At 29.1% G+C, this 13,936-nt stretch overlaps 1 protein-coding gene across 4 annotated transcripts; it reads left to right on the top strand.

Moving 5' to 3' along the window:
- Positions 1-1,306: 1,306 nt before the first annotated feature.
- On the top strand, positions 1,307-8,275 carry LOC109795332 (cyclin-T1-3). Of its 4 annotated transcripts, none has more exons than XR_002239546.3 (7): positions 1,307-1,465; positions 2,035-2,596; positions 2,980-3,061; positions 3,317-3,451; positions 3,735-3,910; positions 4,051-4,179; positions 4,338-7,143. XR_002239546.3 is itself a non-coding variant. In XM_020354790.3 (7 exons), exons 2-7 carry the CDS (start codon positions 2,040-2,042, stop codon positions 7,887-7,889), a joined length of 1,128 nt encoding a protein of 375 aa, XP_020210379.1. In that variant the 5' UTR covers positions 1,307-1,465; positions 2,035-2,039; the 3' UTR covers positions 7,890-8,275. The 4 variants fall into 4 exon arrangements, 3 of the variants coding, with proteins under 3 accessions (XP_020210379.1, XP_020210380.1, XP_020210381.1); XM_020354790.3 differs by lacking the exons at positions 4,051-4,179; positions 4,338-7,143 and adding exons at positions 7,548-7,693; positions 7,858-8,275; XM_020354791.3 differs by lacking the exon at positions 4,051-4,179.
- The last annotated feature ends 5,661 nt before the right edge of the window (positions 8,276-13,936 follow it).

Here is a 13,936-nt window from a genome sequence, read left to right as displayed (position 1 = left end):
TAGAGTAGAAATTTGATTGTTTGATTAAACAATAAGTAAAAAATAGATAATAAATAATATTATATAATATTATGCATGTTTAATAAGATAAAAAGAAATAAGTGAGAATAAAGTACAAAAAAAAGAGAATAAATAAATAACACAGTAAAAAGAAATAAAAAAATATTTTAAAAATTAATTATTATTATTAAATTTTTTAATCATTTAAATAAAAAATTATATAACTAAATAAATAATATTCTGAAATAAAATAAATAAATAATTAAAATTAAATGATAATTTAAAAATAATATTTTTAGATTAAAAATTAATTAATAATAAGTTTAAATTAAATTAAATAAATAAAATTTTAAACTATTATTCAAATAATCATAATTTTATTCAAATAAAAGTCGAAAGTTTATGTTTTCAAAAGAAAACGTATTTGAATAAAAATTTTATTTATTCAAATCAGTAAAAACTCTTTCACGTGAATAGTGATTTTTTTGAATGTGACTAATGTTTTATTTGAATATTTGAATATGTTTATGTTCTAAGCGCGTATTATTTATTTATTTGCGAAGAAATCAAAAGGCGTAGATTTCATTTGTTTTTTTTTTTTTTTTTTTTTTAATTTTTTCGTTGACAACCAAACGATTAAGAATTTTTCTCTTTTTGCTATTTCGTCTCCCTATTTACTATTTTTTCACTATTTCGTTCGTAACAAATGAAGTGTACATAATTTTCTCTTTATTGTATTATCCCACTCTTAGGCAACAATATTCTCTCCTACATTCTTTGTATCTAATTTTAGTGACTAAAAGACTTACCTAAATTATTAAATTTTTTTATATTTTTGTTTTAAATATACATAGTAACGGACTTATATTATAATGATGATAGACAAATATATCCTCCCACTTTAATTAAATTATTAATATATATTTAAAAATATTATATTTTATATATTATACTCATTGATGATTATTTTTATTTTTATATAATTTTATACATATAATGAGTGATACTAAACATGATATTAGTTAAATTAAATATCAATACATTTAAGGTTGAAACTTGAAAGTCTTGAAAGGACATGTCCTATTTTAATCCATAATAATTCAAATGTGTCTTGGGACTGAATTGCATTCTCTTGTGAAGTTAAATAGTAATATACAAAAAATATTGGGAAGCATCTTGGTCTCTTTTGAAATTAATAGAAAATACACAAAAAAATATTGGCAAGCATCCAAGACCAAGAGTAAAGAAAAAAAAAAAGTGGAATGGACTGGGTTACCATTACCAACCCTATTGACCCAACATTTAAAATGTGGATGATGCATGCCGTTTTAGATAATCCTTCATTCCTTGCTTTTTGAGCTTCAAACACAAGCTAGCTACCCCCTCATCCCTTCTTTTCAAAACCCTAATTCCTCTTTCTCCTTCCAATCCTCATTCCACCAGATCGGCTTCGCTTCTTCCTCAGGTGTGCCTCCCAATTCTCTTCTTTTCACATGATCACTTTCTTTCAATTTCGACATGATTTGCTTGATGAAATCTCCACATTCCAATTATGCATTTTTCGTTCTCTGTGGCATCAGATGTTGTAAATCATACGTAATTTGTATGTCTCTTGCGGTTATTTTCTGGAGATTAACGGGAATTTACGTTCCTGATCTTTGTATGTCCCAATTTTCAAGATTATCTCACCATTATCTGTTTTGTGAATACAAAAAATCCTCAGGTGGATGATTTATTGATTGATATCAAACAGTACTAAGTTACAAAAATTAATTGGGGTTGTTATGATTGGAGTTTGTTATTTTTATGTTGTTTCTTCTTCTTTTTCTTACAATTGAACATTAGTTGTTGGTGTGCCTGTGATCAGATTGGAATTTTATTGTTGTATCGGTTTATTGCAACAAATAAACAATATTCGGATGGAAAATTATCGAATGATTTGTTGTTTGTTTCATTAACCTTATTGGTGAGATTATGACTGCATGTAATGGTATGCCCTTTTTTCTTTTTGGTTCATATGATTTGATTTTGCAGGAGTTATGTCTTTTGCACGGAATTTTCAAGCAGAAGATCGTAATTTACATAGTGGTCACTGGTCCACCTGTGATGGAAACAACTTTGGCAACAACAATAGGAAAAGAAGCAGGAACAATTATTATAACAGGAATTTTAACATTTACAATGACAACCGGACAAATTTTGGGGACCATGGTTGCACCTTTAATTTTTACATGGCTGATCATGCTAATTATGTTAGATATGATGCTGTTGCGTCATCTTTGAAAAGGAGAAAATATCCTGCCCCTGTTTGGCAAGAAAGTCAGAAATACTATGTTCCACCCACCATCCATGACAATAACCCTTCATCATGTAATTTTCTAGCTCCTCCTTCAAGATCTGATGGTGATGCCTCTACTTCAACTAGCTGTAAGCTCGACTGCTCTATTTTTGAAGATGATAAACCTGTTTTCATGTCAAGGGAGGAGATTGATAGACACTCTCCATCAAGAAAAGATGGTATTGATGTACATCATGAGACACACTTGCGCTACTCCTATTGTGCCTTCCTTCAGAATCTTGGAATGCGTCTTGAGCTGTAAGATTCATATTATTGGTCATACACACACACACACTTAAGGAGCCTATCAGATGAAAACTCGTAGCTACTGTGAGAAATGAGAACTTTGTCACATGGTTTTTTTTCTTCTTAATTAAAAATTCACAAGTTTCTAAAAGATCACACGAGATATGCAACTGAAAACGCAATCTGAATCGTTAATTTAATCTATTCGTTATGGTTAAATGTTATCATTTCTCACAATAACTACAAGCTCTCACCTCTCAAACCCTAAACTTCAAATATATATTTAAAAAAGAACACTCCTAGTGATGTTAGTATGCGATCTTGGTTTGTGGATTTAATTCACTTCCTAATACTATTTGGCACTAGCATAAAATCTTGTGATGTTCATTTTGCAGGCCTCAAACCACCATCGGGACAGCTATGGTTCTGTGCCATCGTTTCTTTATTCGACGATCACATGCTTGCCATGACAAATTTGTGAGTTTTTATTTGTCCTCTGGCTCTAAATACACGTTTACATTTCTTACTTAATGCTTCAGTGAGAACCACATCATTCATAGTTATTTTCTACTGTTAGAAATGTACAGAATTTTTTTTTTATGGATCTGTATGTTGCAGCTGGTGCTTTTTATTTTATATAAATTAATTGTGCAATGTTATTTGTAACTTGTTCCTTCAAGTTGCATCTCTATGGCCAAGCTGTTTTTCAATTAATTTTGATCTCTTCTACAGTTGATTGCTACTGCTGCTCTTTTTCTTGCTGCGAAGTCAGAGGAAACTCCACGCCCGTTGAACAATGTATTGAGAACATCCAGTGAATTTCTACACAAACAAGATTTTTCTTTGATATCCTACCGATTTCCTGTTGTGAGTATAGATCAACCTAGCTAAAATCTCTTTTTATTATTACCATTGGAAGAGATGCAAACCAAATAATAGCCTCTATTAATTTTCATATGGATATGCCTGGTATGCCTATAAAATTACCCATGCATATGTTTGCTGATTCACCATAAAATTTTAGATAGGTATTTTTTTATTGAATAGAATATCAACTCAAATGAGTCAAAATTTCTCTTAAAATTGAATACTTGTCAAACTTTTATTGTAAACTTTCATTTATATTAACTTGATTTGAGTTTTTTGGCAGGATTGGTTTGAACAGTATCGTGAACGGGTGCTTGAGGCTGAACAACTGATACTTACTACTTTAAATTTTGAACTAAACGTGCAACATCCATATGCACCTCTTACCTCTGTTCTTAACAAATTGGGTCTATCAAAGACTGTTTTGGTGAATCTGGCATTAAACTTGGTCAGTGAAGGGTGAGTTTTCGTATTTTTCAATCATATACTTTATGTTTTCAATCGTGATGTTTGTTTTTATACCATTCACTTTTAGGACAAAACTAGTTGCCTCAAATCTTTATGCTCTGGTCTGAGCTATTGACTGATGTTCTCTTCAGGTATCCTATTTGTTGGTTCTGCTAGGCTCTTATGTAACAAAGTGAGAGTGACTGGAATAATAAAACCTAGTGTAGGAAACAGGACATGGGGCTTTGGTTGTTAAATCTCAAGCAATAGAATGCCTTGAGGTCTGGAGATCTAGTGGCTTGGAAGATACCTTGGTGTCTCCCCTTCTAAATTTTGGTTCAAAATAGTGTTGATTCTCTCAATATTATGCTTTAGCCCAACTTCTGTGTAGCTATACTGTCATGGGATATTGATTGTTTTGGCATCCATATAATTGCAGGATCTTCACAAGATTAACGTGCTGGCTTGTATGATATTCTTATCTGGCGGATTGATATGCTGTGCATCAAAAGTTTTGTTTTACATCTGAAGTTGAACTGCTGATGTCTAATGGATTGCTTTACCTTGAATATTTCCCTTCAACTTTTCTTTCGGCTACCCAAGATAGCCACAAGAGCCCTAAGCCCCCAACTCAGATTTTCTCTCCAACCTCAAACACCTTGTATATGCTGATTCATTAGCTAAATGGGCTCTCTATAATTTTAAATATCTTGAGTTGAAACTTGAAAGATCATAAAATGACCTGACAATCAAAAACCATCAAAAAGAAAAGAGAGAAGCGACCAGTCTTAAATTCAAACATGGAAAGAATCTTGTTCTGAAACAAATTTTGATTAATAATTACTCATTAATCAAAATAGTTTAAGATTTATTACCATGACTACTAAGCCTAGGAGCTGACTGATGTCCTAACAGCTCTCACTGTTCCAATTAACACTAACAACATGAAAAGTCAGTGTCTCTAGTACTATGTTTTTGCTTTTTTTCCTTTTCTTAAATGAAAAGAAACCACTTGCCAGTATGTGTGTATTGATCTGGTGAGAAAATAGTTACTAGGATAAACTTGCTGATAGAATTCTCTCTTTCAAAGTGTTTCCTTTGTGGTCAGTAATATAATTGCCAAATTTTGGGTTTTTGAAAGGTTTCTTAGTTTCCCCTTCATTTCCAACCCCATTGAATATTTGGGTAACTCAAAACGAATTAGTTTAATCAAACTTGATTCTTTTTTCACAGGTGTTTTAAATTTGGTTGTAATTCTGTTCTATTTTCAATCCATAAGATGTTTACACTCTATCCAATGATTTGTTGATGTATATGGAAAAAAGTTTGACTATGAAACTACCTAAAAAATCATATTCTTAAATGATGTGTGAAAAATGATTGGATGATATTGTTCAAAATTTTATGTTAAATTATATGAATATATGTTGACATTTATTCTAATTTTAACCTAACAATCTCTCTCTCTCTCTTTTCTAAAAAGATCAAATATCTTGGTCCTTTTAATGCCATCTTGTACAAATCACCTGTTGAAAAGTTTCTCCTTTGTTTGTTCACATTATTGTCTGTAATGGGAATGGAAACTTTAAAATTTGTATGGCTTTTATTTGGAACAGAAGAAGTTTGAATTTTTTAACTCAAAATTGTTAACTTATCTCACGTAGTGGGACAAGTCTTTGTTATTGTTTGTTTGATAACTCAAAATTGTGAGAATTCACTTCCTTGTAGTGAAGAGCAAATAATTTGTTAGTTTTAACATTAATGAGGGTGTACTCTTTATAGGTGGCCATTGTTATTTATAATTTTGATAAGCTCTTCCTTCATGTTAACACTTGGGTTGCAGCCAAAGTTATTGAAAATCTGACACGAGAAGCCATTAAGTTAGATACATGTGTTAAACATTTGAAGATGTCTTAAAACTTATATATATATTGTCAGTCAATAAATTGTCTTAGTAGTAACTTTGATTATAGGATCATACTTTGTCCTTTATTTATGTAGTATTTCTCTCCTAGCTATAGAAGTTCTCAAATTGTTTGTTGAATATAATTATGCTCATGTTCTCCATTCCCCTCGGAAAATGTAATACTGAAGCTGACTCACTATGCTTTCATTCATTTGGCATCTAGTAGTCTTTTTTTATTTTTTTTTTATGTCAGCCTTAGTTCTTTGGAAATGTTATTGGCTGGAGAGGTTGATCTTTATTTAAATCCCTGCATCTTCATGAAATATCAATACCAATGGTACTAGTGTTATATGTTGGTACAGTGGGCCTGCTAAATTTCAATGGGGATTATATATGAAAGAGCTTTGATTCCATCTGAGTTGAATTACTCAAATGTTTGCACAACTTAAAATCCTTCTTTGTCAGTTTGTGGGGATGGGTTGTGGACAGTGGCTCTCTTGTCATTACCTAAGGAAATTTTGTACTAGTCCTATTGGTGTTGTGCCAAGCAGCCCTTCTTTTTATCCTTCTCTTCTCCATTTGGATTTACAATTAATATTTTCATTGCATAAGAAAAGTAATGTACTTCATTGCCTGTGCTCAATCTTGAAGGACAAGGAGGATTTGAAAAGAGGAACATTTTCTTTCTCCCGTTCTATTTTGTTACGTTCTGTTTTAGTCCTTGTTTCACTAAAAACAGGCCAGTTGGTATTTAGGTGGATGTGATGTAGTGGTTCTGTTCAGCCTACATACCTTGTCATAAGCCTACATACCCTGTTCTGCAAATTTGTACTTTTTAAAAATAGTACTAGATTGGTTAGGGTTTGGTTTTAGTAGTATCCCTTCTTTTGATGGAGAGCCGCAAGTCCCTTTAATCTCCCCTCAGATCACAATAAGGACCTCTAAGTTGAAAAAAATAGAAAGTGCTTAGAACATGGGACATATATGTTCTTGTACCTTCCATGTATGCTTTTTGCATCAATTTCTTCTTTTTGGGCAAGGGAAATTCAAAAATTCTTTTCTTTTCTTTTCTTTTTTGATGTTTTATATTATGTAATGATTTTTAAAATTGTAATTTACACAATTACACCTGCAACATGGACATTCACTGGATTTGTTCAATAGTGTATTGAATAAGTTGCACTTGAAACATTACAACGAGCAATTGTGCATGGTAGCAAGGCTCTCCAGGTCAAAATATTGAGAAGATATGGCATTGGCATTAGCTTTGAATGATTCAATTGTTTGCAATATGCAGCACAACACTCCATGCATGCTTTGTTATTTTAGTTGCATAAATTTCTGGAGTTTAGAGCTCCCTCAGCAGAGTTGGGTCTGGAAGTCTGATAAATTCTCTAGATGAATGTAAATTGCTATAGTTTGGTACTCTTATCAGCAATCCTGCACAGATTCTTGGAATTGTATTCTTCCTGAGTTGCTGCTTTTCTAGTTGGTAAGGAAAGTTAATAAATTTGTTTTCCTCTTGGTATGAATGTTAAATACTATTGTATTGTCTAGTTCATATTACTGCTCATTTTAATAGCTGACATGATCTGTCATGGTGGGAACATATGCTAAGTTGGTGCCTCTGATGGTTAGTTTGACTATTTATGTATATCTATGTATCTAAATTTTGTGTTGAGCGATGCTGGCTGTAGTGATGACTGTCTTGTTTAGTCTGTGACGCTGAAAAATGTTTTGTAGGCTTCGGAGCTCGCTGTGGCTTCAATTTAAACCCCATCATATTGCTGCTGGAGCTGCATATCTTGCGGCCAAGTTTCTGAACATGGATCTCGCTGCTTATCAGAACATCTGGCAAGAGTTCCAGACAACACCATCCATTCTTCAAGGTATTCCCCATTATAATTATCAAGTAACATTGCTGGATGTATAGTTCTGTTCTGTAGTTATTGGTTCAATAGCAATAGATAAGTCCATTGTAGTTTATTAAGTTTGACATGTATTTTGAATCTTCCTTTATTGGTTATTAATATTGGTTCTCACATTGATGCAGATGTATCACAGCAATTAATGGAGCTCTTCTAAAAGTATGGAAGAACTAGATTACTGCATCCTTCTTAGTAGAGTAGGCTTTGAGTGTATAAATCAAAATGTCGTATACCTGGGAGGGAGAGCCACAGATCATTATATTTAGGAACTTCAACATATATTTTCGTGAGTTGCAGGATTAGTGGGTGCGACCTACGGATTTTTAATTGTTACCAACTTCTCTGAATCCTCTGCTTAAAATGTCGAGCATGCTTTGCGTTCATTGTTGTCGATCCTTTGTGATCTCTACTGCCAATGTCATAATATCAATTGTGGTCGAGTTTAGTGAATGAGATGCCTACTCCGATCGCACACAGATTTGTGACTTTGAATGTGCAACAATTATTATTGGCTTTGGAAATTATATTATTTTATTGGCTGCCTTCCTGACCCTGGTCTATGGCTACCATTCCATCACCCTAACTGTCTGTTTGTTAAGGTGGAAATGGAAGGAGGAGAAATAGAAGGGGGATTTTATGAAAGAAAAATCCAATTGATTTGTTTAGTTATGATCATTGGTGCAAATATTGGTTAAGTTTTCTAAATTCTTCACGTTGCATGCATCATTACCCTTGGTAGGAATGGAAATATGCAATATTAGACTATATTTTTAAATATATAGACTGAGTCTGTTTTATAAAGTTAAAGTTTATTATTTATTGTTTTTTTTTTGTAAGACTAACTTGGCCTTTATAAAATCTTGTCTGACTTATTAATTTATTTACATTAACGATGTTACTTAGATCAATAAATTTAATTTTTTAAAAATTAATAAATTTATTTTTAAAATATAGTTTATTTAATATTATTAAAATTTACATTTTAAATGAAATATAGGGGAAAAAGAAAATTATTTTCTATTGAAGGAATAATTTAAGTGTAATTATGTATGTTGACATATATTTATGTACATATTGTAAATTTATAAACTTATGAAAAAATTAATTATATAAAAAATATTTTAAATATTGATAATTTGTATTTATTTTATAAATTTATTTATTTATATTTTTAATAATATATGTATATTAGTTATTTTATTATATTATATAAATGACTTTATTTTTAAATTAAAGTTTATTCAATATTAGTAAAATTTAAATTTTAAATGAAATATGAGAGAAAAAAATAAATCATCTTTTGGACAATTCATGCTTAGTTATATATATTGATGTAGTACAAATCGTAAGTTTATAGATTTATAATAAAAAAAAGACAATTATATAAAAGAATATTTTAAATATTGATATTTTTTAAATAAATAAATTTATTTACATTTTAAATTATATATATATATATTATTTTTTTATTATATTATAAAAATAAATAGGTTAATCTATCATGTCTAATAGACTTTTATAATCTAAGTGTAGTTTTTTTATACAAATATTTTTTTTAAAAGTTTAAATTTAGTCTTTTTTATTAAATAAACTAGGTCAAATTTTAAAAGGGTCAAGTTATAGACTTTGTTTAAGGTTCGACTTATTCTCATCCCTACCCTTTGCATTAGAACTGGAATTCATGGAACATGACCAATGTTCTTTATTCTTTTGTAAAAAAAAGAAGAAGATAATTACACCTTCCATTATGTCTTGAGCTCCTCCAAATATATAGTCCATGCCTGTGTTCAATGCCTATGTTGCATGGACACGGCATGAGATTGTTGTGTCTCTAAGTCTGACACTCTTATAGAGCGGATATACCATGGACGCACTTCGGACACTTCGACAAATCATGTCTACACAAATTAGACACGTCTCCATTATACACATTTACAAAATTGACGTATTGTAGACATCTACGAAATTGACATATCTTCATTGCAGACACCTACAAAACTAATGTGTCTTCATCGCATGGACACCTGCAAATGAATACGTCTCCATCTTAATGTACTATTCAATACGTGAATTTCAATTTTTTTAAAAAAGAATAAATCTCAATAAAAATAGAAACAAAAAAGAAATGATTTGAGATTTAAAAAAAAATATATATATATATATATCTCAATAAAAGCATAAAATAAAAAAGGGAGAATTTTAGATTTAAAAAAAAAAGAATCTTGATAAAAATATAAATAAATAATAAAAAAAAGATTTGAGCTTTTTTAAAAAAGAAATAAATTTTTTTGATAAAAATATAAATAATGAAGAAAATTATTTTATCTCTCCTTACTTAACTTTCACTAATAAAAAATAATTTTTTTTAATAAAAATAAAAATAATGAAAGGAAGATCTGAGATTTAAAAAGAAAATTATGAATATGATGTCCCTTAATAATTTTTTTGAGACCTAGTAAGTTATTATTATATTAATATAATATTTTTGACATGTTATTTATATTATATATATCGTGTCCTCGTATCTTATATTTTTTTATTTTATCGTATCATCGTATTCGTGTTTGTATTATGTCCGAATCCATGTTACCTGGTTCTATAACAATCTCTATTTATAGTGAGTTTAGCTAAAATAGAGGGAAATAATCTTTTTTATTATTTTTTAATTTTATCTTGGTTTAGTTCAAAAACTTGGAGAATAAGAAATTGAAGAGGCTTAAGTTTCTCTCATTTAATTTTTTTTTTTCAATATCGAGGGGATTTGAAAGAGTGATATTAATTTATTATTTTTAGACTATATCGATTAAATTGTCTTAAATAATATTTTATATTCTATCTGATCTCCATTAAATATTTTCCCCCTTCTGCGTTTGCAAACTTAACAAGTTGTTATTGTTCTCTTCTATAACCTCTTCAATCAAATCAATTAAGGATTCTTTTTTTCTTTTCCCTTCTATTGCATTTATTAAATTTTTTTTTTTCTTTTTTACCCAAACATGTAATAAGTATTTCAACTTGCAAGACAAGAGTATCAGATTCGGTTTCTAGAAATTTACTAGGTTATCTTAATATCTTTTTCCTTGTACATTTCACTGCCGGCCCCCCAAAATTGACCAGTCACATGACAATTATCACAAACTTTATGGCTGTAGATTAGTGTTTCAATAACAAATTAAATACGCGCTTCTACAACTGTTTAGTTGACGGTAATCAACTTGCTATTGAACTCGCCTAGTTTGATACTGCCATCGAAGCTAGTGCTTTGTAGGTGTTTAGCTTTTAGTGTGTTTTCATAGAATAAGATTTTTGTTTGTGTAATGAGTTCATTTCATATGTATGATTGATTCCACACAGAACAATCGTAAATATTCTCACTAGAGATATATTCGTTTAGAGAAAGTACTAGTTTAGAGAATTTGATATATCATTAAATACTTTGGGTTACATAAAGAAGAAACTAAGAGCAACTCTAATGGGAGTTGCTTGTCCCATGAAGCAACTCAAGTCCTGGTTTCTTACCATTGGAGGACTCTGACGTGGCAACATGAATTGAATTGCTTGAAGAAGAGAGAGAGTTGCTTCCTCAAGCAACCGTTCCTTACCAGATTTCAAGTAAATCTTATTAAACATATTTGGGAACGTTTTGGAAATAATAATGATGAAAATTAATTTCATATAATATTTATGCATTTATTATTATTTTATTTTGTTTTTAATATCTACTTATTGTATATTTTTTCTCGTAATTTATTTTCTTTCATTGTAGTGCAATTACCCTTTTTAATAAAAATTTAAAATTGGTTCATAAATGATTAGAAAAAAAAATTCTAAAAGTTGAATTTCTTAAAGTTTCTTACCATTGGAGTAAATTTGTGTTTGAGTTGCTTAATACTGACATGACACACTTAGGACCACTTTTTTCATTTTTCAATGCATGAAGCAACTCAAATGAGTTGCTTCCATTGGAGATGCCCTAATATTCTTTTCAAAAATTTAATATAGCAAATATTATTTTGTTAATAATTTATTAAGTACTCTCGTTTTATATGATACAGGTTTTTTATTTGTGTGATTTTTTTATATAAAAATTATATCAAAACAATATTATATCCCTCTTTACTTATTTATAAAACAAAAATATTTTTCTTAACTTCTTTATTAACACACAGTTTAATACAAATAATATTAAAATGAGATAGGTAATAAGTAAGTTAATAAGTAAGTTAATTCAATTCATCTCACCAAGTTTAAAAAAATCAATTCACCCACTATGAATTGATGAATTAAATAGTTGATTCACTTAAATTTTAAAAAATTATTAAACTTAATTAAAAAAAATTACAATCTTAAATTTTAAAATCATAACTATGTCAACAATAATAAAATAAGATAGTATTTTATTATTTAATTTAATATCCTCTTAATTTTTTTTTACATTTTCTTTATTGTTTAAATCAATATATAAATCTTTTAAAAATTTTATATTTTAATCAATTTCTAATATCTTACAATTTTTAATGAAGTTCTTGTAATTTAAAAATTTTATAATTAAGTTCTTAAAAGTTAATGTTGTCAAAATATTACTAAATATAGTTAACATATTTACAAATGCATGTTCATCACATGAAATATTTATTATTTATTACTCATTATTATATAATAATTGTAGTTTAAATTTTTTATATATAGATTAAATATAATAATAAATATATTACTTTTCAATAAATTTTATTAAAATAATTCATAATCTCAATAAATATATTACTTTTAATTATAGTAGTTGAATAATTTATGAAAAAAAAATAAGAAAAATATAAGTAATAACTATATCTATTTCTATTTATAAAGCCATTTGAAATTTCAACGAAATTATTTCATTTTAAAAAAATAGTTAATTTAATTAGGAGTATTAAATTTATTAATAATTTTAAATCTCTTTTCCAAAATCATCTTGAACATCTTTTTAATTAACTATTTATCTTTTTACTTAATTGTTTCTCACTTAGTTAATTATTACCACCGTTTTTGTTTTTAAGAAACAAGGTAAAACAATTGTTTATTACTTTATATAAAATCCAACTTTTATTGTCTTAGATTTGATGAAGTGTTTCATTGGCTTAGATATGGTTTTTTTTTTTAAAATATATAATATGATGTGATTAGTTTCTTTTAATTAATATGAAAATTTTGAAAAATATATTAATTAAAGGATATATACCTGTCTAAAGGATACACTAGTAATTTTCTCGTACTCTGAAGGTCGAACGAGAACTCCAATCGAATATTCCAGTGAGAGGGAGGGTACTTGCAAAAGACACTCCGACGCTCAAGTCAGGACAAACACAAATATCAATAGCAATTAATGAACAATAACGTTACCTCGAGATGTGAACTATTTATAGTGACATTAATGGGTCCTGCCCTCTATGGGCCCCGTACTAGGTATATCGAATTAGGTAATACGTCCTTAATCTTCTTACATACGCGATTAGCCTCTAATCACTATTTAGGGATTATTTATCCTACCAATCATTCCTTAATTCCCTTTGGCAATCAAGAATGCCGATTGGGTGTTGGCGACCAGAAACAATCCTTTTGGATCCCGATTACCTTTGTAAAATGATTCTCCTCGGCACTTGGCTAAACCGAATTGGTGCAGTTTCGTTTAATCATTGTGAATGCTTCGTCTTGATGGATTGTGTCGGCATTCGGCCATGTCGACACTCCCGATGTCGAGCGGGATGACCGAACCGAAGGATATGATCAAAAAGCCTTACTCGTACAAGATATATTACTTAAATGTAATATTTGACTCACAATTATGTTCTACATATTATTTATTTTCTTATAAAATTTATATAAATTTAGAGGAGAAGGGGAACCTAATAGGCCTCATGAATCAAGTTATGGCAATAAATTTATGGCCACTTTTTATATATTGGTTTGTCGAGCTCAATCTAAACTGTACATTTATCACATCTAATGTAAATAATTATAAATAATTTTTTAAATGCTTTCATTTTCTTGTACAAATACTTCTTATGTGTATAAATAAAATTATATATATATATATATATATATACACGTTTATTTGTTTTTTTATTTTAGCTCTTATTTTCCTTATTCTCTTTACATGACAAAGATAAAATTATTAAAACGTTTCTTTGAAGAGGAAAAATTGAATATGGTAAATTCATGCCAGAG

The sequence above is a fragment of the Cajanus cajan genome, chromosome 7 (genome assembly GCF_000230855.2).
Source record: "Cajanus cajan strain Asha chromosome 7, NIPB_CcT2T_4, whole genome shotgun sequence".
Classification (NCBI taxonomy): domain Eukaryota; kingdom Viridiplantae; phylum Streptophyta; class Magnoliopsida; order Fabales; family Fabaceae; genus Cajanus; species Cajanus cajan.
Note: the sequence above shows the minus strand (reverse complement) of the source record. Positions and strands in the feature narration are given on the sequence as shown.

Coding starts and splice junctions, on each gene's coding strand:
- LOC109795332 (XM_020354790.3), top strand. CDS start 2,040: ATGTCTTTTGCACGGAATTTTCAAGCAGAAGATCGTAATTTACATAGT. Junction 2,597..2,979: donor CTTGGAATGCGTCTTGAGCT/GTAAGATTCATA, acceptor TTCATTTTGCAG/GCCTCAAACCACCATCGGGA. Junction 3,062..3,316: donor ATGCTTGCCATGACAAATTT/GTGAGTTTTTAT, acceptor TCTCTTCTACAG/TTGATTGCTACTGCTGCTCT.